Raw genomic sequence first — 26,917 nt, 5'->3', positions numbered from 1 at the left:
GACTAATTAAAGTTAAATCACATGAGATTCAAGATGAGCTTGCCAGTTGGTTTGATGGTAGGAGACAGAGGGAGGTGATAGAGGGTTTTTTTTGGACTGGAGTTCTGTGACCAGTCGTTTTCCATATGGATCGATACTGTGTCTGCTTTTGTTTGTCATTTATATAAATAATTTTAATGAGAACTTAGGAGGTATGGTTAGTAAGTTTGTCGATGACCCAAAATTGTGGTAGAGTGGACAGTGAAGATTATCTATCATTACAAAAAAGATCTTGAGCAATTATGTCAATACACTGAGGATTGGCAGATAGAGTTTAAATTGAATAAATGACATATTGCATTTTGGTAAAACAAACAAAGGGAGGACTTGTACAATTAATGGTCACGCCCTGGATAGTGTTGTAGAACAGGGAGACATTGGGGTTCAGGTACATAATTTTTTGAAATTTGCATCACAGGTCGATAAGGTAGTTAAGAAGGTGCTTAACACACTTGCCTTCATTGCTCAGACCATTGAGTATAGGAGTTGGGGCATCATGTTGACTTTGTACAGGATGTTGATCAGGCCTCTTCTGGAGTACTGTGTAGAGTTCTGGTTGCCCTGCTGTAGGAAGGATGTTTTAAATTGGATGGAGTTCAGAGAAGAGTTACCAGGATTGTGCTAGAAATGGAGGGTTTGAGGTATAAAGGTCCGCTGGATGGACTGGGACTTAGGAGGCTGATGGATGATGTTATAGAAGTTTATAAAGTTATGAAAGGCATAGATAAAGTGAATAGGGAGGATATTTTTCTTAGGGTGGGGAGATTTAAAAACGTCATGAAGGGCAACATTTTTACTCAGAGAGTGGCTCGTATGTGGAATGAACTACCAGAGGAAGTAGTGGATGCAGGTACAGTTCCAATGGTTAAAAACCATTTGGAAAATTACACGAGTAGGAAAGGTTTGGAGGGATGTGGGTCAAATGCAAGCAAGTGGGAACTAGTTTAGTTTGGGAACACAGTCAACATGATCCAGTTGGAGAGAAGGGTCTGTTTCCATGCTGTAAGACTCCTCCCATCATCAAGGCTCCAGGTTTTCCCACATCTCCAAACCACACTTCCCCCCTCCCACCCCATAGCCATTGTACTCTGTTTGAGAACCAACCGTTGGTGGCTTATGACTGGGAATGTTCTCTGCCACCAATCCTCCTGTCTGTGCTCAGTCTAATTATCAATGGTAGAAGACAGAGGGTTTGTATGGGTCACAGAGTCATACAGCATGGAAACAGATCTTTCAGTCCTTAAAAAGAGAAGGCAGTTTTCTGATATAAGGATTAATTTACTGAACAATCATAGTGGGGGCCATCTACACTAGCTAGTTAGGCATGACTACCACTGTGATGAGCTGGTCATATCTCAGAAGTTTTCACTGCAGCGTTGTGCAATGCTATCTGTTTCTCCACCTAAGACTGTGTTATATGGTCAGATTGTATTCGGCGAATGCAATTTCTATACTGCACCTTTAAGAACGATTTGTCTGATACAAGGTCCTCAACAACAACAGTTCCAATTATCACCATCACTCATAATACTTTAGATGATGTGTTTTGTCCTGGGGTGTTGACCTAACATAGATGTTCTTCAAATCTACTCTTCCCTTATCGCAGTCTGGTTAGTGGTGGTGTATTTGTAGTGGATGATGCGTGAAATGCTAAAAATAAGTGCTGAACTGAACTCCAAACCCACCCAGCTTCTCCGGGTTTCACTCAACAGAGGCTTCTGAGCTTTTGACGGTTCAATTTGATTTGGGTCACTACAGTGGAAATGCATTTATTCACTCACTGTACTGAAGAAATTGGAATGTTTTAAAATGATTTCCAGCTGCTCGCTTAAAGTTCAGATCTTGAACTTTGTGTCAGTAACAAAATAATCCATTAAAAAGTTTCCACGGACTTCCCCAAGGGGAACCTATCACAGGTTTCTCTGGATTTAAAGTGGCAACACTGTCATTCTGTTTCACTGAAGTTGTCGTTTCAGGAATGGAAATGGGAACTTTTTAAATTACTGAATTCATGTTGTAAATCTAAATTTCAGACCAGGAGCTGAACAGAGTGTGACTTTTGTTCTTCCTTCTCATCAGCATTGCTTCTTTCATTGATCCCTTTTTATTCTCACGCTTGGTGACCTCGGTCTCATCTGAGTTCAAATGCATTGTGCACCAATTGAATCCAGTGTGATAAAGCACTCTACTATAATCTCTTTTTCCACTGTACTAACTGCCTTTTCTACATCTGTTCTTGCTGTTACTAAAAGGGATTTTGTGAATTTTCCACCTTGACTTCGATCCCATTCTCAACTCTTCAATATGACAGTAGTGTTAGAGAGGGCATGGATCAGGTATCTAAGGACCTCAGGGCCTGCTGAGTAGAAGTCAAGTTCAGTCAGACCAATGTAGAAATGTTGGCTGTGAAATTGAGGATAATGAAATCAAGCACAATATCTGTGTGGGATCGGGCTCTTACAGGATGTCCCTCAGCCCTTTATGTATGAAGTTATCACAGAATTATATCGCACAGTATAAAGGTGGCCACTGCTGGAGGTTACCAATACTGGACATTGTACCAATGCACAGAAGGTAATGTCATTGTAAATGCAGAGATTCAGTGCAGTTAGAAAGACAGCAAGACCTAAGGGAAAGAAATGAAAAGATCCTGTTTTCTTCTTGTCTGTCATATCAAGGCTTCTGCAGACAAACAAAGCAACAAGCACTATGCTTCTCTAAGCTAAGTGTTTAAAATACCTGTTATAAAATCCCTGTTACTGACAGTAGTCAGACCAGTGTTAACCGGGCTGTCCTGTGCAAAACTGGATGACTGGCTACTTTAACAGTTGTACCAGTCTGTGCCACCCAACTGTCCATACTGCTGTTTATTCTTCACACGAGCCTCCATCCCTCCCTCGAGTCCCATCAAAATGCCCTCCAGCATCCTCATAAATATCCTTTTGTTATTTATATCCTTCCATACAGTGGAGAGTTCCTGATTCTGACAGTCTTCTGGGGAGAGGTGTGGGTCCTGAATTTCCTGGTATGACTATCTAATGTTTATGGCCACCACTTTGGTCACCCACAGAAGTGATACATCGTTTTTCTGAGAACATCAGTTTTAGGAACCCAGTAAGACTGCAAGTTGGATCATTTTTCATAGATCAATGCAACCATTCTTACTATTTCCCTCAATCCTTTCTATTTCCAAAAATACATTAAATTCCCTCTTGCTCCCATTAATACATGCTGTTTCAATGACTTTGCTTGATTTATCCTGTGGCTATAATCATTTTGGATGAAGAAATTCAAGCTGATGCTCCTTTTTAAACTTGCCTCCTTATTTTTAACTCTTATCTCTAGCCAGGATCAGCTTTTATTCATTCGTTTCATAATTTTGAGGGTTGCAATTTGTGCATCTCTAGGTTCCTCATAAATTTATACCCCAATAACCAGGAGAATTATCTTGATGTCATGGCAGTCCTATTGAGTGACTACAACATTCATTGAGAACTTGTACACACTTCAGCTCAGTTGTTAATACTGTGGCTATGTCACTGTATAATCCAAAACCTATACAAGAAAAAAACCCACTGTGAATCACACCAGTACGGTAAACTACTACAATGGTTTCTGCATGAGAGATTGTTTGTGCACAAGCCATGCATGTAATAATGAATGACTAATCAATGCTGACAGAATGTGCTGCACTTTTTCATTAGCACAGTTTGCGTTCTCTGATGTGTGATCTTTTATTATATATAAAAAAAATTGCAGGTATGAAAAGAAGAAAGATTTACATTTATGTTAAGCTTTTTACAAAGTGACCATTTCCAATCACTCTGCAGTCAATGAAGATCTCTTGAAGTGCAGTCACTGTTGTAATGGAGCAACATGGCAACACTTGCACAAGCAAATGCCCCACAAACAACAAGGTGATAATGAGCAGAAAGTCTGTTTGTGTGGTGATGATCAGTGGATGAGTATTGGACTGGGAGAACAGGAATAACATGCCCCCCACCACCTCGTGTTTATTTAAAATAGTGCCACATGATCCTTTCCATCATGCAGGCAGGCAGGCAGGTCAGCCCTTGACTTGATGTCTCATCTGCAAGATGGTAGTTGCTCAGTTCCACTCTGGCACATTCAACTTTGTTATTGTGCTCTAACCCTGGAGTGGGAGTAATCAAACCTAGAGGTTTGTGACATAGAGATAATCATTTCATGTTTGTGGCTACACTTCAAAAAGTAGCTCATTAACTGTAAAGCGCTTGGAGATGACTGATGCAAATCTTTCCATTTTCTCACCCGAAAGACCAACTTCTGCCAATGCAGCACTTTGTGAGTACCGCACAGGAGATCCAGCCTTCTCTTTAATGAAAAAGCACTTTTTTTTTTAATAGAATCCCTACAGTGTAGCAACAGGCCCTTCTGCCCATCAAGTCCACACCAACCCTCTGAAGAGTATCCCACCCAAAGCCACTCCCCTACATTTACCCCTGACTAATGCACCTACACATCTCTGAACACAGTGGGCAATTTAGCATGGTCAACTCACCAAACCTGCACATCTTTGGACTGTAGGAGGAAACCAGAGCACCCAGAGGAAACCCACACAGACATGGGGAGAATGTGCAAACTCCACACAGACAGTTGCCGAGGCTAGGTTTGAACCCAGGTCCGGGTGCTTTGAGGCAGCAGTACTAACCACTGAGCCACTGTGTCACCCACCCTTGATGCCATAATATTTGCATTCTTCTCTTAACTTGCTCGTCAGTTAATGGCACATTCAGAAACTCATGACAAACACCGTAGATTCCTGTGATTTCATTGGTGAATTATTAAAGAAAAGCACTTACGTAAAAACATAGATCTAAGAACAGGGTAGGCCGTGGGCTCTTTGAGTCTGCCCCACCATACAGTAAAATCATGGCTGATTATAGATCTCATCTAAACTCCACTTTCCTGTCTGTTTCCTACCATGAACCTTGATTTCCTGTCTATCAAAACGTCTATCGAACCCAACCTTGAATAAAACCAGTGACCCAGCTTCTATTCCCCTCCTCTCCTCTGTCTTAAAAAGGTGACCTCTTATTCTTAAACTGTACCCCATTGTTCTGGTCTCCCCTGAGAGAGGATACATCCTCCAGGTATCTCCCTATCAAGTTCCTTCAAAATGTAATATATTCCAATAAGATCACATTGCATTATTCTAAATTCCAATAGGTTTAAGCCCAACATGATCAACCTTTCTTCATAAGGAGAGTCCTTCATTCCATGAATAAGTCAAGTGAAATTTCTCTGAATTGCTTTTCTACCTTTTTCAAATAAGAATACCAAGACTGTACTTTAGATCCAGTCTCAAAATCTCTGTACAGATGCAGTAAAACCTTTCTACCTTTATGTTCTATTTCCCTTGCAATAAATACCAACATTACATCTGCCATCCTAATTATTTGCGATACTGCATGCAAGTTGTGTGATGATTCTGTTCGCTGAGCTGGGAATTTGTGTTGTAGATGTTTCGTCTCCTGTCTGGGTGACATCCTCAGTGCTTGGGAGCCTCCTGTGAAGCACTTCTGTGATCTTTCCTCCAGCATTTGTAGTGGTTTGAATCTGCCGCTTCCGGTTGTCAGTTCCAGCTGTCTGTTGCAGTGGTCGGTATATTGGGTCCAGGTCGATGTGCTTATTGACTGAATCTGTGGATGAATGCCATGCCTCTAGGAATTCCCTGGAGAACAGCCAGGGAATTCCTACAGGCATGGCACCTAGACATGGGACGAAACGTCTGCCACACAAATTCCCAGCTCGGCGAACAGAACCACAACAACGAGCACCCGAGCTACAAATCCTCTCACAAGCTTTGTGTTGTGTGATGATTCATGTACCAGGACACCAAGATCGCTGTGCACTTCGTGTTCCGCAATCACACGAGCACTGATCTATACAGTAATCCTAGAAGCAGCAGTGCTAACCACTGAGCCACCTTGCTGTCCCATCTTCTGAAGTAACCTTTAATGTGGTACCATAACAAATGCCTTATGGAAATCCAATAAGGCCACAACAACAGGTTCCCCTTTATCCACTTTGTTTGATATTTCCTTAAAGTACACTAAATATTTAGTTAAACATCATTTCTCTTTCAGAAAATCATGTTATCTCTACATGCCACCATTTTGTCTTGCTAACTGTCCTTGTATAATCTCTATAATAATGGATTCTAACAATTTCTCGGTCACAGATATAAGGCTAATTAACCTGCTTCCAGCCAGGCTCCTTTCTTGAAAATGGTATTAGATTTGCAATTTCCAAATTCACTGGCACTATTCTAGAAAGTATTTTGGGGAATTCTCGCCAGGAAAATACATTGCTTTGAAGACATTGGCTTGCATTGTGGAGGATATAGAATTATAGCACATGCATTAAATAAAAGATGTCAAGCAAGCTTGTTTCATTCCAATAATTTAATTTCCAAATGTAATACACTCAAAGTAACTTGAACTAACAATGGGGAATTCTGGATCACTAATTGTCAGGAATTTATTTGAATTGAGTACTGAGTTGTGAGTTCACAGGTCACTGGACCCAAAATGTTAACTCTGATTTCTCTCCACAGATGCTGCCAGACCTGCTGAGCTTTTCCAGCAATTTGTTTTTGTTGTGTGTACTTGAACTGCTTTAGATTACAGAGGTGAAGCCAACATCTTTGAAAGTAGATTTTTCTCAAATTCATTATTTTTCTGCTATAATACATGCTGAAAATAATCCAATATAGCCATTGCAAAAGTATAAGAAAACTGTTACCAAATGAGGTACAAATGTTGTATTAATTTACCAGGCAGGGAATGGGTTTGGTGTGTGAGCAGAATTATTAATCGTTAAGGTTGTAACTATTTCCCAGGGAATCTCAAAAAGAAAAAGAGCTATTAGATGAGGTTTGAAATTAAAATTACTTGGCTCAAATTTAAGCTCCAAGCAGGAATATTAGTGAAAATGTTTTCTGACTGATGATGGCTTCTGGTTTTATCTTTAAATTTTTGTAGGTTGGCGTACTGGTGGAATCTTATCATGCCATTCTCTTTCACAAGAGAGTGGTTTGTACAAAATTCATAGTGCAGACCCTTTTCCACAACAGGTTCACAGATGGCAGCATGGATGAGCTGTCAGTATCTCTTCTTCCAAAGAATCTTAATTAAAGAGTTCAAGATTTATACTAGCACCTCCAGAACTAAATGTTCAAAGGATTTTCTTTGAGATGCACAAAGACTGATTCACAGACATGTAAATTAATCAAATAAAAGGAAATGGAGCAGTACATCTCTAGTTCTGAAGCACGTAAGAACAAGGACAACAGTTCCAAAAAGAGCAGGCAAGTGTGTGTGGAGAGCATAGAATCATAGAATCCTGACAGCGTGGAAGCAGGCCATTCGGTCCATCAAGACCATACCGACACTCTGAAAAGCAACCCACCCAGAACCATACCCTACCCACCCATGTAACCCTGCATTTCCCATGGCTAATTCACCTGACCTGCACTCCATTGAACAGTGGGAGGAAACTGGAGCACCTAGCGGAAACCCGCACAGACACGGGGAGAATGTGCAAACTCCACACAGACAGTTGCCCAAAGGTAGAATCGAACCCTGGTCCCTCATGCTGTGAGGCAGCAGTGTGGTAACTATTGAGCTGGCTTGAAAGGGTAGATATTGAGAAGGTCTTTCCACTGGTGGGAAAATCTCAAATGATGTGACTTAGTCACAGAATAAGAGAACACTCATTTAAAGCTGAGAGGCAAGGGTATTTCTTCATCCAGTGGGTATGGAATGTCGGGAGCTCTTTACCCCAGAGAGTTGTGGTGGCTAGTTCACTGGAAGTATTTAAAGTGGAGGTAGATGTATTTTTGAAATATTGAGTTGCTGAGAGCTATGATGAACTGACCTGAAAGAAGAGATGAGGCTTAGGGCAGGTCAGTCATGATCTTGTTGATTGGCAGGGGAGGCTTGAGAGGCCAAATAGTCTCTTCAGATTCCAAATCTTTCTGTTGTTATGAAGAGAAAATTATATGTTTCTGCACCCGAGTGAATGTGAGTAATGTGAATTTAGTTTCGAAGTGCTCTGGCTACATTTATTGATAAAGAATATCTGGGGTCATTTCCATTCTTCCCCACTATATACACACACACACACACACACCTATTTTGCCTTTTCATTAAATCTGATCTATATTCTTTACATTTCGCAACCCATATAATGTATACCTTCATCAACTGTAAAGTTGCGAGCATTGAGGCAAGTCTATAAGTAATAGTTTATTTATAATTATAAACAATGTAATTCAACAGTTCAATTTACACTGCATATAAATTAGCACACTGATGATACTAGAGAGTTTTGCCTGGCGATATTAGTCATTTCTCCTGTGAACTTGTAGCAATCGGTTTTTTAAACAATGGATCAAACACAATTGGAAGATATGAAGGTCCCCAAAAGTGTTGCAAATACACTAACCCATTTCCATCAAACTGAAGAAACATGCATCCACCACTCAGACAGAGCTGCAAACAATACCCCATACAAAAGATTGTGGTGCGTTGCTGAGTACAAGGGAGCTGCGTCATTCACTAAAACAATTATCTTGCATTGTGAATACCTTAGATTAATAGACATGTTTTACTTCAGTAAATTATCCACACAATATAATATGTGCATTGTTAATTAAGGTAATTTGGAGTCAATTACAATAGAAAATAAAATTGTAGAAAGCAAATAAATCTTTTATTTAATCCATGTGCTCTCATTCTGCAAGCTTTGTATTGTACACTATGACAATTGTAAATGTTTTTGTAAATAGTATATATTACAGGATAGGAAATCTTTTTTTTATACATACCTGCATGACTATTCACAATTTGGTAAGGAAAATCTTCTTCCGTGTGTGCTAGTTTGACTCTGTTTCTGTGACTCATGTTCCTGAATCAAAGGTTGTTGATTCAAGTCCCATTTCAGAACATTTGTATCTAACCTATTCCATTCCCCCCAGAGTGCAATATTGTTCAAGGAACAAGTTTTAAATGGTATCATAACCAATATGCATCCCTTAGCCAACAGCACTGAAACAGATTTGTTCACCTCATTGCAGCTAGTGCGATCCTGCTGAGCAAAAATTGGCTCTGTTTTTCCTCCACAACAATAATATTAGTCTTTCTTTAAAAGAAAAAAAAAGTAATTGTCTATGTATTACTTCTTATGTAAAGAATTGCCATATAAATGTAACTTTTTTCGTTATCTCTTATGGAATTGCTCAGGAGGTTGTGATTAAAGCCCATACATCTTTGGTTCTTCTTTTCCAAGGAATGAGAAATGGTTAACAAATGCTATGTCAGAAGGAAAAGGAATTAATAACTGTTTCAGTGTCATAAAGAGATGCACAAGTAATGAATTGTAGTATAAAATATGATTGCTGAAAAAAAGATACATGCTGTCAAATGTTTTTGTCTTGTACTCATCAGGATAGAATAGCAAAAATGCCAAATCCCAAAAGAAACAATAATTTATACTGCATGAGAAGAGGGTTCTAAATGGTAGCACGTCTTAGCATTCTGGCTATGTCATATCAAGGAAGGAAGCCAGCCTAGGGCATTGTAGGATGCAAGATTAGCTGGGTGTTATGGCTATGCCTATTTTTATAGACAGGAAGTATGTGCCAAAGTAAGCTTTTGAATTTATTATATCTGGTTTGTTGGAGTTCATTTTATATAAAAGACTCAAACCCATACATATGAGCCAGATCTATTTAATTGAGAGTCGGGGCATATAGAAGTGGAATGACATCTGTTCATCATGACCTATCAGGCGACCTTTTTAATGTTAAACAAAAGAATAACACAACCTTCCAAAGCACTAGAATTATCCAAGATTGCCATGCTACCATGTTGTGTAGAGAACCTTCAAACTAAACTACAGTGCACTTGTGCATATTGGTGATTTGTTTCCTACGATGCAAATTTCTTTGCAATGCAGTTATTTCAGCAAGCTAAAAGAGCTGAAATAATAGATTAAGGGTCAACTTTATGAATAAGCACAAATCCAAATCACTCAGCATGTCTTCCAAAAACCACACACAACCTGTTTTGAATGCAGCTAGATAGTGAGGCAACTTTTAACCAGCCTTTAAGTTGAATTGTTACACCGAGATTAGAACTCTGTGCCTGACCATAAATGGACAAATGCAGAATGCTGCGACCAGCAGATTAAATTTGACAGAGTTGGAGTGCCTCTGTAAATCTAAATGTGGGAATGTCACTGACCTAGTAATTTACTCTTTTCAAGGGGCTACATAAATGCAAATTGTTGTTAAACTTGTGAGTGAAAAAGTATTGCATTCTGATCAAAACTTCCCACCCACTGGAGGTGCTGAAACACCTTCATTTTGTGTCACCAGATCCTCCGTGTCTGTCACAGTTTGTTTAATTCAGGGAGTTAGTAGCTTCAGGCCACAGGGTCTTTCACCCTTCCATCACCTTTTCTTCGAGAGCTGAAGCCAACAGTGTTGAAGGAAAGTTCAGAGTTGCCAATTTACTCTGTTCACAAGTAAACCTTAAATACTACTTGTGTGCTTCCCAAATTTCCTTAGAAATGATATTGTACGATTGATTCAAATGCAAACCAAAAATGTCAGTGTATATGACAACTGAATTATATTGGAACAATTAGGTAAAGGTGAAGTTGCCATAGTCCCAGAGGACCATAAGGCTGCTCTCCCATTAGAGAGGGGTGGTTGATGATGTGGGCCACCAAGGTACAGGAAAGCAGAAAGCTTAAGAAAGTGGGATCTTCATTGTAATCTTATCCGCCATCTCTAACTCAGCTTTGCATTAGTTTTTATTTTCCATGTGCAATACTGTGGGAGATTGACTACAGAGTCATAGAGATGTACAGCACAGAAACAAACTCTTCGGTCCAACTCTTCCATGCCGACCAGATATCCTAACCTAGTCTAGTCCCATTTCCCAGCACTTGGCCCATATCCTTCTAAACCCTTCTTATTCATATAAATGACATTTTGTAGACTCTGTAATTTTGAATTGAATTTACTGTTGTAAATTAGGTGCAATAACTTATTAACAATTTTGTAGAGTGTGCACTTCCTATAGATGTTACCTCGTGTCACAATTTCTGATATATTTTTCTAAAGTCCTAATGCTATAAAACATCTCATCATGAGCAATGCCATGGAAGACCAACTGGTGTTTGAAAATATGAGGAATTATGTGCATAGTTTGTTTTTTTGTTCTGAATATATCTTTTGTTTCTGTTTCAGCCTTTGAACAGGGCCATTGCTATGAGCCATTCATTAAGTATGGAAATTTCACAACGGGTGATGCATCATATCAAGTGGGAACTGTGGCTGAGTTTTCATGTGATCCGGGGTACACCCTGGAACAAGGGTCCATGATTATAGAATGTGTGGACATCCGGGACCCCCAGTGGAATGAGACTGAGCCAGCCTGCAGAGGTAAGGGAACATAAATGTGGGAACACGTTTTCCATCAACCAGCAGAAAGCAAAGCAAAGAGCAAGCTAAGACTTTATCTATTTGAAGAATCTATGGTTTCTAGCAGATTGTTGACACCACATGATTTAACTCTATCATTTATTCAGAAGTGGTGATCAGGATATGTACAAGCATTATAAAATCTTCTGCCCACCATATTAGTTAAAGACAAGCAATTGGTGTGCAATGCCTGGAACTTAAAATTCATTTAAATTGGTCACTCTTGTTGCAACTTTCCCAGCCCCCATTGAAACTAAATACCTAAACAAGGGGGTCCCTTGGCAGGTGTTAAAGGGCCTGACAGAAGGTTAACAAGGCATGAGCACTGTGTTGGGTGAGTAGTTTTACCAATGCTCAGCATTCTCCATGTGAATTCATTGTGTTCAATAGCTATTCAATTTTTCTGTTAAGAAAAGTAGTCTTGTTGGTGAAAACCTAATAAAATAATATTGAATGACTGAAAGGCACGCTGACATATTGGCCGTAAGACATAGCACAACAACAGCCAATGTTATAAAAGAAGATTATAAATAAAATCTCTCAATGTTTTGACGGTCCTTGCACAATCTTCATTGCTACCTTTGGCAGTTGGTAGGATTTCCTGTGTGTGAACCCTTCATATTCATCAGTAAGAGACATGAGATTGATAGTTTCACTACATCATAGGATGTGACCTAAGGGTATAGAAATTTCATTCTCTATCTTAACTCAAATTACTAGAAATGTACTCCTTTGTTATAATATTAGCCCAGATATTTGTATGCCTGAGGAATATAATGTTTATACAGAATGGCTGGCTATGATAAATGTCTGTTAGTTTCTTCAATAGCACAATGTCCACACCCAGTTTCTTATGTTGCAGGAAATAACATCCAAACTCATGCCAGATGTATTTACTCCTGAAGGATCTTTTACATTGCCTCACCTCCATATCCAGTGTCATATTGTTAAGTTTTACTTATAATAGTAAATATGAGCCCAACTCATTAGCCAACTCTTCTAGCGCTTCAAGTAATCTAGCTATTCCTCTGGCTGGTGAAATGTTTCTGTCTGACCAGCAAAGTCTTATTGGCCATCCATAGCGTATCAGGATGATTAACAGGTTAACAATCAACTCATTAGTCATGCTATAAATACAGGGTACGCTATCTGTGATGGTCAAGTCCTGGAGGAGGACTTAAACTCCAAACTTTTGGGGAAGTGTATATGTTGTACTGGGAAGAGAATGTTCCTTCCATTGTTTTGTGACATCAGTAAATCACCCGTCAAACTGCAAAAAATTAATAATAATTCAGTTGGAGAGCTTTTAATCTGTTAAGCAGACAAGGAACAAATAGCCTGACTGTGTATTTCTAATATGCACTGAATATTGTAGAACTTTAGAGTCTGGGTGTGTATTATTAACTCTTGTAAGCAGATATGCTCAAGCATTTTTTGAACAGCCTCACGTCGTGATATATTTAATGCAAAGCAATGCATAGGTGGGAAGCTAAGATAGAGGCACTCGATCCATTAAATTGTGAGGTATGGTCAGCTAGCATTGATATTACACAAAGATAAACATCCAAATGATGAACAATACATCAACTTTCTTCTAACAGAGGCACTCAGTTGCTAATTTAAATTTTCAAATGGTCTAAATTCAAAGCTAGTGGTTTTCTCTACAATTTTCAAAGCTAAGTAAAAGGGGCTAATACTCAGTGCTATTGTAGTGCCACAGTGTATTGGAACTCCAATGGTCCTTGCCTTGGAATGACAAAAATATAGACTGATTAAACCTTCAGGAGATGAGCAATGATAGAATAAAATGTGAAGGGGGAATATCTAACACTTCCATCTAGTTAACAGTGAAGCTGAGAGCAAGATCAGAGTTAGAAGGTCATACTTGTTAACCTAGAAAGCACTGCTCTACTCAAAACTCCATCATGGCAGGAAGTTCACAGGAGGACATGAGAAATGCTTTAGGGATGACCTCAAGACGTCCAGGAATAGGTCAAATATCCTGACTGACTCATGGGCTGGTTTGTGACCAACCAGAATAGAGAAGGCTCATTTGGAAAGAGCTGATTGAGAAATGTTATCAGGATCACACAGGCAAAGTCACCGTGTCAGAGTGAGGTTACAACAACTCAAAACCCGACCCTTCAGGTGGCAAAGTCTGCTGGTTGTACATAGAATTTATTGACCATATCAGAACCTCTTGAACCAGAGGGGAAATAAATCATCCTCAATCCCCAGGGGCTGCCGAAGAAGAGAATAATCCAATTGTCTGGTAGTATGCAGCTAGACAAAGTGCAAAAGGGATTTGAAAGATTATATAGAAAAATTTGAAGGAAGAGGGAAATCAACATTTTGTTTTCATTTCATAGAAAAAATTGAAGTAATTTGTAGCTGCAACTGATAAAGTGTTCCCATAGCGACACAAAGACAATGTTCTTTCATCCTGCCCCTCCATTTAACAGATATATTTATCTTCTCTCCTTCTTCCCCCTACTCTTCACCACACCACCGAATGCCACCATCACCTCCCAGTGGAAATAATGTTTAGCAGTAGGTATGTGTTCAGACCAGTAGCATACACAGTAATGGAAACCCAGCTGAGACAGAGATCAGGGATCTGCAGCAACTGATTCTATTCAACGAATGTAATACACTTGCTGCCCAGGAGAATGAGAATAAAAACTGTTTAAGGAGATCCAGAATACTGCCAATAGCATGATGGAACATGACGGGGTATTCAAAGGAAAAACAGAAAGCGTCATGTTGTACTTGTAGGGGATTGAATAATTAGTTAGGATGGGGAGATGGCCAGATCATATTCTTTATAAACTGAGTGAGAGTCCCATATGTTTTGTTGCATATCTGGCACCATAGTGAAGGACAGAGACTGGGGAACAAGCTATTTTCGATGTTATATTATGCAATCAGAGGAAACTAATTAATAATCTCATTCTAAAAGAACTTTCAGGGAAGTGCAACCATAAAATGCTGGAATTTTTAATTAAGTTTGGAAGCTATGTCGTTCAAAATGAGGGTCTTAAATCTGAAGGAAGAAAACGATATAGGCCTGAGGACCAAGTTGGCCGGTGGTGGATTGAGAAATGAAAAGATGCAATAAAAGACAGACTATGGCTAGTACTTAAAGAATTAGTACACTGTTTAAAATAAGCATACGTTGCTTCAGAACACAAATGAAAGGAAAAGTGTTTTAACCCTGGTTAGAAAATGAAGAGATAAATTGTTTTCGATCAAAGAAGCAAGCTGAATAATTTACCAAAAAAGTAGCAAGCCTGAGGATTGAGAGCATTTAGAGGTTAACTCATGAGAACCATGAAACTGAAAAAAAAGGGAAAATAAAATGTGAATGTAAGCTAGCAAGAAACATTTAAAATTGGACTGTACAAGCTTCTACAGGATGTAACAGAAAGAAATTAACAAAGACAAATGTGGGTCCATTACAGGAGAATTTATAATGGTCACAGGGAAATGGTGGAAAATGTAAATAATTACTTTGTGCCTGTCTTTATGGAGGTAGGAACAAGAAATCTTTCAGAAATAATAGATATCCAAGGGACTAGTGAGAATGGGGAACTGAAATAAATTAGTATTCATATGAAATGTAGTATTAGATTAATTAATGGGACTGAACATTGAGAAATCCCCAGGATAGGTAATCTGCAGCCCGGAATATGTTGCTATAGAGATGGTGGATACATTGGTGGTCATCTTTCAAAATTCTATAGATGTTGAAGTGGTATGTGCAGGAGAAAGCTGGGAAGGAGAAACTCGGAAACTACAGTCTTGATTGATGGCAGTAGTAGGGTAATACTAGCATGGATTATGAAGGATGTGATAACTCAGAACATAGAAAGAAACAATCCAATTATGTGGAGCCAACATGGATTTATAAAGGGGAAATCATTTTTAACAGTTTCTGAGTACGTTACTAACAGAGTAGCTAAGGGGAACCAGAATACTGGATTTTCAGAAGGCTCTGAGCAAGGTCCCACACAGGAGGCTAGTAATCAAAATTGGAGTGCATTAGATTAGGAGTAACATAGAATAGGAACGAATGGGTTATTTTAAAGTTGTCAGGCTATAAGTAGGAGGGTCCTGCAAGGATCAGTGCTTGAGCCCTAAATATTCATAGGCAAAAGAGAGGTCTGCAGATGTTGGCAACCAGAGTTTAGATCAGAGTGGTGCTGGAAAAGCACAGCAGGTCAGGCAGCATCCGAGGAGCAGGAAAATCGATGTTTCGGGCAAAAGCCCTTCATCAGGAATAGAGGCAGGAAGCCTCCAGGCTGGAGAGAGACCTGCCAGACCTGCTGTGCTTTTCCAGCACCACTCTGATCTAAACCCTACATATTTCAATGATCAACAAATGTGATACTTCCAAATTTGTGGATGGCATAAAATGAGATGGAAGTATGTTTTATGAGGATGGTACAAGGAGGCTTCAAGGGGATTTAGAACATTACAACGCAGTGGAGGCCCTTCGGCCCTCAATGTTGCGCCGGGACTTGGCGCATGGGATTTGAACATGGCAGATGGAATAAAATGTGGATAGCTGTGAGATTGTGAGATTATCCACTTTGATAGGAAAAACAAAGGTGCAGAGTATTCCTTAAATTGTAAAAAGAAATTGGAAAGTGTAGATGTTCAAAGAGAGCAGGGTTTCCTTTTTTATAAGTACTTAAGTCTAGCGTGCAGATGCAATAAGCAATTAGGAAGGCAAATGATATGCTGGAAATTATTGCAAGAAGGTCTGCATGCAGGAGCAATGATTGATTGCATCAAGTCTGTAAGTCTTAGTGAGACTGGAATATTGTGTACAGTTTTAGTCTCCTTACATGAAGAAGGATAAAGTTTCCACAGGGGAAATGCATTGGAGGTTCATCAGACTAATTCTTGGCTTGGAAGGACTGTCCTGAGAGAAGAAATTGGGAAGACTGGGCCTGTAATCTCTAGATTTCAGCAGAACGAGAGATGATCTCACTGAAATTAACAAAATTCTTAAAGTGGTTGACGGCATAAATGCAGAAAGGATGTTTTCCCTGGCTAGGGGCAAGAACAATGGTTAGAACCAAGAAAAATAATTTCAGAATGAGGAACAAGTCATTTAGAAAGAGGAAGAGCAATATTGTCACTCAGAGAGTGGTGAATCTTTAGAATTCTATTCCCCAGAGGACGCTGGAAGCTCAGGCATTGAGTATGGTCAAGATAGTGATTGATTGATCTCTGGATACCGTTGGCATCAAAGGGATAAGGGGATGGCCTGGGAAAATGTTCTTGAGATCAATGATCAACCATGATTTGGAAGATGGAGCAGGATTGAAGGGTTGAATGGTGTAGTCTTGCCCCTATTTTCTTGCTCCTATCTCGAACTGGCTTGAAAGGATATTGGAGAGAAGATAAGTGTTCAGTCTGTATGGTCCACATTGGGAGCAACAGTGTAGACAAGAGATCCTGCCTGTCCTGTTTGAACTTGGAGCTAAGTTAAAAGCAGAAACTCAAGGGTTTTAATCTCTGGATTATCAGCCCTGTTCAAGTTGTCAAAGGGATAAGAACCTTATCGTTATGACTGTGTAGTTGAAGGATTGGTGTAAGAAAGGAGTTCCACTTCATGGGACACTGGCACCTGTAATGAACAGGAAGAAGCTTTACCATTGGAATGGTTTCTTCCTGGCCAGGCTTCTTTCTGAAAGGATAAATAGGACATTCTGACTTTAAACTGATATACAGAGGTTAGGGAGGAAAGATAACACAAATGAATAGTCTAAAACCAATGAGGAGTTATAGAAAAGGAGAGAATCAAGCTGGCGAGGGTTCAGAAGAGATTTACCAGGATGTTGCTGGGTATGGAAGATTTGAGTTATAAAGAAAGGATAGATAGACTGGAACTGTTTTTACTGGAGTGTAGGAGGTTGGGAGGCAATCTGATAGAAGTTCATAAAATAATCAGAAGTATCGATACTGTTAATGATAGTTGTCTTTTCCCCACAATGTTTAATCTCAAGTCTAGGGGATACATTTTTAAGGTGAGAGGAGACAGATTTTAAAAAGACATAAGAGACAAGTGTTTTACATTTGTTCCCAGGTGAAATGAACTTCCTGAGAAAGTAGTGGATGAGGGTATAATTACAACATTTAAAAGACATTTGGATAGATACATGAATTGGAAAGGTTTGGAGGGATATGGGCCAGGAGCAGGCAAGTGGGGCTAGTTTAGTTTGGGATTATGTTTGGCATAGACTGGTTAGACTGAAGAGTGTGTTTCCATGCTGTGTGGCTCTAAAACACACATTAGTTTGACAAAGACAGTTTTCAAACTTTGGTATCATATTCCCTAACTGATACAATTACAACACTTAAAAGGCACCTGGATGGATGTATGAATAGACTGGCAAATGGGACTAGATTTAGTTTGGATATCAGGTCGACAAGGACAAGTTGGACCGAAGGGTCTGTTTCTGTGCTGTACATCTGTACGACTCCAAGTGAGAATACATTAATATTCATAAGTTGTGCATTAGACACTACAACTAAAGGGAAAATGAAAAATATAAAATAAACTCAGAAGGATCGATTCAGATCGAGACGTGTGGTGCTGGAAAAGCACAGCCAGTCAGGCAGCAGCGAGGAGCAGGAGAGACGACGTTTTGAGCATGAAGAGCTTATACTCGAAACGTCGACTCTCCTGCTCCTCCCATGCTGCCTGACTGGCTGTGCTTTTCCAGCACCACACTGTTTGACTCTGATCTCCAGTATCTGCAGTCCTCACTTTCTCCCGGATAGATTCGGATGTGTGACCTAAGCAAGTGTTCTTTGCGTAAATACACAAAGTATGATGTAGAATTTGAAACAATCCTGATGACAAATTCAGTTTGGAACCTTCAAGTGTTCTCATTTCTAGATTCTGCTTCCTCTCCTCCTGCTGATTTTTAAGAGCTCTGTTGGGTAGGTGATTGCAGCAAAGTGAATGCCAGTATTTTCACAAGCCAAAACAATTTCTTCAATAATTTTCAAATGATAAACTGTTAACACTACTCTTCCTATTTCTCCACTGATAACAATTCTTTCTGTCTAAAAGTTGCAGAGACATCACAGAGGCTGGGATCCAGTCACCAAGTCACCTTTAGTAACATGTGCACAATACCTGACACTGACCCAGCTTCCTCAGAGTGAACAGAACCTCTGACACTCCTGTTTTTATCTATCAGCCAAGGCTCACTGAATGGACCAGGTTGACAGCCCCAATCAGTGAACTCATATTCTGTGAAGAGCACCTTGTTGTGTTTGTTGCAATCACTACATTTTTCTTATGACAACAGAAAATATACCCACCCCACCTCTGCAGCTCACAAGAATGTTATTTTCCTTGTTCTCCATTTAGTGCACTCTTTTCCACTCTCACCCTATTCAGAGAGTCTCATCACAGTTTACTCATTCACTATAGCTCCAGACATCCAGCCTTGTTTCACAATTAGAATGGTAACGCATCCCCAACATAGATCCAGGATGAAATGCTGATCTGCAACATACGCTCACCAACTGTAAAATCTCAAGATGGTTAGATGGAGTAGTTTCTTGCAGCTCAGGGAATTGTAGCCATCATTGTTGATTAACTTGTCAATCAACCTGCAGTTGGATTATGGGAATAGGAGTTGGAAATCATGTACTGAAACCTCCTGTAATACAGTTGTAGCCAAGTTGTGGGAAATTGTAGTTGTTTAAAATTGAGATCAATAATGCCCACAATGTCAAGAATGTTTGTTATAATCATCGAGGACAGAAAGCTGCATTCAAAGTTAATGGGATGTCATTTTTTTGTCATCACCTTTGTCTCCTTCAAGAGTTCTATCCCAAGTATCAAATAGAAGCCTGCAGAGAAGTGGTGACGTTAAAATAAGCAGAATGATCCCTAGGTAACCAAACAACAGCACAGGAAGTTTAAATCACTGCTGTGTTTTGCTTACAGGTATGGGGACTGGCTGTAAAATGGTGACGGCACAGACACTGTTTGAATGGTTGACTGATCAGCACAGGTGGATGCTGGAACATATAAGGTTTTAGGTATATGTATTAATTCAGAAGTGAGAAATTAGAAGGTGGTTTAAGTAGAAGGTTGCTTAGGAGCAGAGAGTGCTTTTTCATGGCTGGGTAGAAAGCACCCACAAGGCTAAAGTTGAGCTTGTGGATTTGTCATGGGCAGACCTGGAGAATAAATTCACATTTTACACTCACCATTGACTTTTCCTGGAAAATTATTGACAGAAGAGATGTTATTCACTTGGGATGGGAGGTAACAAAAAGGAAAGAGTGTGTGGCTTTTATCACCAATTGTCTTTTAACATATGGTTTCCCATAATATTTGACATTGGCTGTGCAGAAAAAAGACACAAATAAAGGTTAAGTTGTTCTTGTAACAGGGGAAACCTAAAAGTCAATGTGCAGGCCCCTCTTGTACAATTAAATAAAGGAGGAGGGAGATCAGAATTTGAAGAGTTGTATATTATGGTAAAGCAACAATGAACATAAATCAGACAAAACAACAAGAGTCTTTTTGCTAGATGTCTTCTTCCCCTCCTCTGTTTAATTGTAACAGCTATTTATTCTGTATGCTGTTCCTTGGACCTAGGTTTACAGTCAAATATATTGTAAACTTTGTTGCTGAATAGTCCTTTTATTGATTCAATGTTTTATTGAAATTCACGTGTCAAAAAGAATTAAGTCAGAATAAATGATTAGTGATCAGACTTCTACTTCATGCTAAAAATAAGACTTGAATAAGAAACAACTCTTTTGAGTTCCCTAGGTCACTTTATCGCTAGTAGATTGTGTGTGAGAGAGAATTTAAAAACACACTGTGCATGAACCCCAAAGCTTACAAAACAGTTTACTGTGTCCATACTGTTTTGAATCCTCTTTATCAAGTGTAACAGTCCTTCTCTCTCCATCCAGTGAATTCCCTGTGATTTTCTGCCTGACCTGACCTGGGCTGTCCCCACGTTAATGTTCCTGAGACACAAAAAACCAGGAAAATGAAGACTGGACCTAAGAATTAGCATTCAAATGGTGCAGCTATGCCATGTTCTTTCTATCCAATAAATCCCACTCTACCCCTAAATGTTTCCCTAAAGAAATGGACTAGGGAAGGTGCTCCAAGAGTTGTGTTGTTCTTTAACTGATTACCTACAGACGGTTGAGACTACCTTGTCCACCCTGAACAGTTTCAGTTTTGTTAGTGCATTCCACCAACAAAATCCCACATCAGAATCTCATGCTGCAGTTGTGCATTGACTTCCAACTATTCTCTATGAAGACCTGGATTGGCTTTGACTGAAGCGATCTGACTTACCATTCTGGTAACTGTCAAATTTAGCATAGGTAGTCAGTGTAAAACGTAATGCCTTTTGTTCACAAATGGTTGTTGCAACATTTTGAGCTAAGTGGTTAGCAAAGCATTTAGACTGTCACTTCCGTATCTGATTACAGACAAGAGAAACCAATTAAAAGAGGAATAAGAATATAGCCAAATAGATTTTTAAAATTATGGTTAAGAGTTTCTAAATTTCCATTCTGAAGATCATTTCAAATAATTGACAGTGAGGAGATGCAAGTCATTTTGGTAATGGTACCAAATAGTTAAGGAGTGGCTTCATGGTTTTACCTTGTTAAGAGAGTGTCTAATGTCAGGAATTTATTTTATAGTTGCTTAAAGATACTTGACAGTGTTTTGTTTCAACTCACAGCTGTCTGCAGTGGGGAGATTACAGACTCTGCCGGAGTTGTGCTGTCTCCCAATTGGCCTGAAGCCTATGACAAGGGTCAGGACTGCATTTGGGGAATACACGTGGAGGAAGACAAACGAATCATGCTGGACCTCCAGGTGTAAGTGCAAAATAGAGCAAAATTCAGTGTGCACTGAGCGTCCCATACTTATAATCTACATAATTTTCTATTAGATTTCTTTTTTTACTTCCTTGTTTCTGTTTTCCTGAAAGTATTGGCAGGATTTTCGCACATCACCTCAGTCAAATGAACCTTTTATTGTGAACCATGACATGACTGTGACTGAAACAAGTGGCTTGGGAATTGCAAATTCAGCTTCATCAGATCTAGATGGAGCCTACACAAGCTGAATGCTAATGGAAGCTGTTAACTATTGAGATTTGTGAGCACTTTGAATATAGACAAACTTGTTAACCTGTGCTATGCTGTGGACTTCAGAATTTTACAGCCCTGTCCACCTCCCCTTCCTGTTACAACAACAAGAAGTTGCACTTGTGCAGTGCCTTTAATGTAGTGAAATGCTCCACTGTGTTGAACAGGATCAAGCAAACAGATTTTGACACTGAGGTATTCAGGATGTACAATAATAGGCCATCTGACTGGAAGTTTTGGCAAAGAGGTATATTTCAAAAATGTGATATAAGAGGGAGGTGGAGAGCTGACCTCTGGCGTAGGCCCAAGGAGCAGTACCATGATGCAGTTAAGATGCCCAAATTCAGCTGCTTCTCGCATTATTGATTTATTTCTTCGGCAGCTTTCTTTTAGCAACCTTTCCACCAAATCTTCCTGTGATGTTCATTCATTGGATCAAAATGATCAGATCTTCTTGAATTTTCGAGTTAACAGAAGACTCTGCACAAATTTTACGCACTATCACACTTGTCAAATTGATGAGTCAGAAAATTGAACAAGTAATACAGACAGCGATGAAATCACTGTTAACCTGGGAATCCAGTAAAAAGCCAGTGGTCATAGAGAAAAGCTAGGTCTAAATTGGACAGAGCCAGCACATATTTGATGGGTTAAATGGCTATACTGTGCACTGTAAGATGCTGCAAGTCTCACCTTTTCTCAGTGTCCTGTGTATAAAGTACTCACCCTCATTACAGGAAGGTCATGAAGGTGTTTTTACTGGTGAGCAATACATCAGTGACTTGATTGAGGCAATGGTCCATTGTCAGTTTCCCAATCTTGCTGAAGTCCTTGTAAATTGAAATTAGCCTGAGACATAACACTCTAAGGTTAGAGTGAAAGCATGCATGTTCTGGCTGTTGCCCAAACAGCTATCTCTGTCATAGCAGCGACGTGGAACCTTTGAAGACTTTGACCTGAGACATGTCCCAGTCAATATGTCTACCTTTGTACAAATGGATGGATGAATCAGAGGAAGTATAGACTGTGTGCCTATGGTGGAGATCTCCTCCTGTTCCCTCAGAAAACATATATAGCAAAGTATACTTCAATAGATTTCCACTTTTGATTAGGAACAAAATGTCTGTTCAATAAAAAGATGTTGTAATCAGAAATAAAATCCAAAGGAAAATTACACAGTGTAAATTCCAGTCATTGAGCAATCTGAGATAACAAGGCTTGTTTTTATTGCATTTTTTGATGTGAACAGAATTAGCACACAGCACTTTTCACATTGTGAAATCCATGAAGTTGTACAACTTCCTTCAATATAATTCCCAATCATTTTAATACCTTTTTTGAAGGCTGGCAGTAAAATTAAGTTCTACCCAATGCAGGCAGGAAAAGCAAGATAGGCCTCGGCCCAATTTTCAAGCCTTTGTTTTGGTCATTCCTGAAACAATTCCACTGCTCTGAAAACAGATCTTTATTAAACACCTGTCAGGTCTGTATTGACTTGGAGTTGACTGCGAGAGAGCTTCCATCCTGTGGCAAGGTTACCAGAAACAGAACCTATAGTTTTATCTGACAGTTGAAATTAATGGGCTGGATTTCTATTATGCAACTATTAATAGCGATGCTGGGTCATTGAAAGATGTCCGATCAATTTACTGATTGCCAGCAGCATAGGAAAGTGGGAAGAAGAGGTTTGTGATTGCACACGTTACAGAAATGACACAAGAAATGTGCTACAAGGTGAAGTTATTAAGAGGTAAAGCAGGTCAGCTTTCCCTCCACTCAATTTCATGTTCCAATCTTTTAAACCCAGAATGTTTTAATTCTGCAGAGACTAAAAGTAAGACTTATTCATTTCAAGCAGAGGTGTGATTTTTTTCTTCTCTCTCTCTCAGGTTGTGAATCTTTGGAGCTCTCAACCTGAAAAGTCAGGGAGAGACGAGGTACCTTTGAATTTATTTTAAGGCAGAGTTGGATAGATTCCTGCTAGGCAAGGAGGAGAAAACTTACTGGCATAGGCAGGAGTGTGGATTTGAGGTTACAATCCGTTCAGTTACCACTCTACTGAATGGTAGACCACCTTAAAGGTCCAAATACCTTACTCCTCATCAGAATATCCTACCCTCCTCTGAATACCCTAAAGTTTAAAAACTCGCCTTTAGCATCAGGGTCTGCTGTTGTTCCAGCAGCAGGAAGTGCGGGAGTGCGAGCAGGAGGCTGTTGGACGGAACATGAGGTCACATATTTGGGGCGGTTGCTTTACCCGAAACACTACTCGGATAGTGTCTCCCACCCATCCTCCTCCTCCTCTAACAAAAAAAGTTCTGAGCGTCGGTTGGTAAAGTGGTAAGTGTTTTCTTTCGTGTTTCATTTTTTCAGTGGTCTCTTTGGGAATTTAGAATAGTGGGAATGGGGGCTAGGGGGTTGGCTGTTCCTCCTACAGTATGTGAGAGGTAAGGGTCACCTCTAGTGTCCCTGGTGACTTCATTTGTGGGAAGTGTACCCAACTTCAGCTCCTCGAGAACCGTGTTAGGTACTGGAGCTGGAGCTGGATGAACTTCGGATCATTCGGGAGGCAGAGGTGGTTAATGAGAGGAGTTACAGGGAGGTAGTTACTCCACAGCCATATGAAGAAGGTAGATGGGTTACAGTTAGGGGTAGGAAAGGGAACTGGCAGGCAGTACAGGGATCTCCTGTGGTGGTTCCTGTAAACAACAAGTATACCATTTTGGATACTGTTGGGGGGGGAGGGGAAACGACCTACCAAGGGTAAGCAATGGGGCACAGGTGTCTGGCACAGAGGCAGCCCCTGTTGCTCAGAGGGGAAGGGGAAGACAAGCAGAGCTTTAGTCAGTGGGGATTCCAGAGTTAGGGGGACACATAGGAGGTTTTGTGGGAACGAGAGAGACTCACGATTAGTGTGTTGCCTCACAGGTGCCAGAGTTCTTGATGTCTCTGATTGTGTTTTCAGGATCCTTGAGGAGAAGAGAGAGGGAGAGCAGCCCCCAAGTCGTGGTCCACATAGGCACCAACGACGTAGGTAGGAAGAAAGGTGGGGATCTAAGACAGAAATTCAGGGAGCTAGGGTGGAAGCTTAGAGCTAGAACAAACAGAGTTGTTATCTCTAGTTTGTTGCCCGTGCCATGTGCTGGTGAAGTGACAAACTGGGGGAGAGCAGAGCTGAACAAGTGGCTGCAGGGATGGTGCAGGAGGGAGAGTTTTGGATTCTTGGATAATTGGAGCTCCTTTTGGGGAAAGTGGGACCTCTACAAACAGGATGGTCTTCACCTGAACCAGAAGGGTACCAATTTCCTGGGGGGCAGACTTGCTAATTCACTTCGGGGGGTTTAAACTAATGCAGCAGGGGGATGGGAACCTGAATTATAGTTCCATGTACAGGAGGTTGAGGATAGTGAAGTCAGGGTTCGGTTTACAAGGTCATGAGAGGGCACCAGCGACCAGGATGCTTGTTTGAAATGTGCGTACTTCAATACTCCGATGCGGAATAAGGTGGGTGAACTTACAGTATGGGTTGGTGCCTAGTACCCTGAGAGGAACAGGAATGGTTGTTGCAGATTCTGGGATTTAGATGTTTCAGCAAGAACAGAGAAGATTGTAAAAGAAGGGGAGCATTATTAATCAAGGGTAGTATTACAGCAGCTGAGAGAATATTTGAGGACTCATCCACTGAGATAGTTTGGGCTGAGGTTAGAAACAGGAAAGGAGAGGTTACCCTGTTGGGAGTTCTCTATCAGCCTCCGAATTGTTTCAGGGATGTAGAGGAAAGGATAGTAAAGGTGATTATCGATAGGAGCAAGAGTAACAGGATAGTTATGGGGTCTTTAACTTCCCCAATATTGACTGGGAATACTATGGTTCAAGTAGTTTAGATGGGTCAGTTTTTATTCAATGTGTGCAGGAGGATTTTCTGACACAATAGGTAGACAGGCCAACAAGGGGTGATGCCATATTAGATTTGGTATTGGGGAATAAACCCAGCCAGGTGTTAAATTTGGAGGTAGGTGAGCATTTTGGCGATAGTGACCATAATTCGGTAACATTTACAATAGCAATGGACAGGGATAGGTATATAGCGCAAGGAAAGAGGTGTAACGGGGGAAGGGCAATTATGATGCGATTAGGCAAGATTTAGGATGCATAGGATGGAGAAGGAAACTGCAGGGGATGGACACACTTGAAATGTGGATCTCATTCAAGGAACAGCCAATGTGGGTCCTTGATAAGTATATACCTATCAGGCAGGGAGGTAGTTGTCAAGAGAAGGAGCCATGGTTTACTGAAGAAATTGAAGCTCTCATCAAGTGGAAGAAGGGGGCTTATGTGAGGATGAGGTGTGAAAGCTCAGTTAGGGGGCTTGAGTGTTAGCCAGAAAAAGATCTAAAGAGAGGGCTAAGAAGAGCCAGTAGGGGACATGAGAAGTTATTGGTGGATAGGATCAAGGAAAACCCTAAGGTTTTCTATCGGTATATCAGGGATAAAAGAATGACGAGAGTAAGATTAGGGCCAATTAAAGATAGTAGTGCAAAGTTTTGTGTGGCACCTCAGGACATAGGGGAAGCGCTTAATGAATACTTTTCGTCATTATTCACATTGGAATAAGGCAATGTTAGTGAGAATACAGAGATACAGGCTACAAGATTAGATGGGATTGAGGTTGACAAAGAGGAGATTTTAGCAATTTTGGAAGATCTGAAAACATATAAGACCCCTGGGCCGGATGGGATTTATCCTAGGACTTTCTGGAAAGCAGGGAGGAGATTGCAGATCCTTTGGCTTTGATCTTTATGTCATCATTGGTGACAGGAGTAGTGCCAGGAGATTGGAAGATAGCAAATGTTGTTCCCTTGTTTAAGAAGGGGATTCGGGACAACCCTGGTAATTATAAGCCAGTGGGTTTACTTTACTTCGGTTGTGGGTAAGGTGTTGGAAAAGGTTATAAGAGACAGGATTTGTAATAATCTGGAAAGGAATAATTTGATTAGGGATAGTCAACACGGTTTTGTGAGGGGTGGGTCGTGCCTCACTAACCTTATTGAGTTCTTCGAGAAGGTGACAAAACAGGTAGATGAAGGTAAAGCGGTTGATGTGGTGTATTTGGACTTCAGTACGGCATTTGGTAAGGTTCCACATGGGGTAAGCTATTGGACAGAATACAGAGTTTCG

At 40.2% G+C, this 26,917-nt stretch overlaps 1 protein-coding gene across 5 annotated transcripts in view; it reads left to right on the top strand.

Moving 5' to 3' along the window:
* sez6b (seizure related 6 homolog b) overlaps positions 1-26,917 on the top strand; it is a 904,580-nt gene that overhangs the window by 745,335 nt on the left and 132,328 nt on the right. For all 5 annotated transcript variants that reach the window (XM_072589689.1, XM_072589687.1, XM_072589686.1 and 2 more), the window contains exons 8-9: positions 11,342-11,536; positions 21,328-21,466. In XM_072589689.1, coding sequence (XP_072445790.1) covers positions 11,342-11,536; positions 21,328-21,466 — 334 coding nt within the window. The remainder of the gene's footprint in view (positions 1-11,341; positions 11,537-21,327; positions 21,467-26,917) is intronic.

Source organism: Chiloscyllium punctatum, chromosome 19 (genome assembly GCF_047496795.1).
Source record: "Chiloscyllium punctatum isolate Juve2018m chromosome 19, sChiPun1.3, whole genome shotgun sequence".
Classification (NCBI taxonomy): Eukaryota; Metazoa; Chordata; class Chondrichthyes; order Orectolobiformes; family Hemiscylliidae; genus Chiloscyllium; species Chiloscyllium punctatum.
The sequence above is the reverse complement of the archived record's forward strand: the minus strand, read 5'-3'. Positions and strand labels throughout refer to the sequence as shown.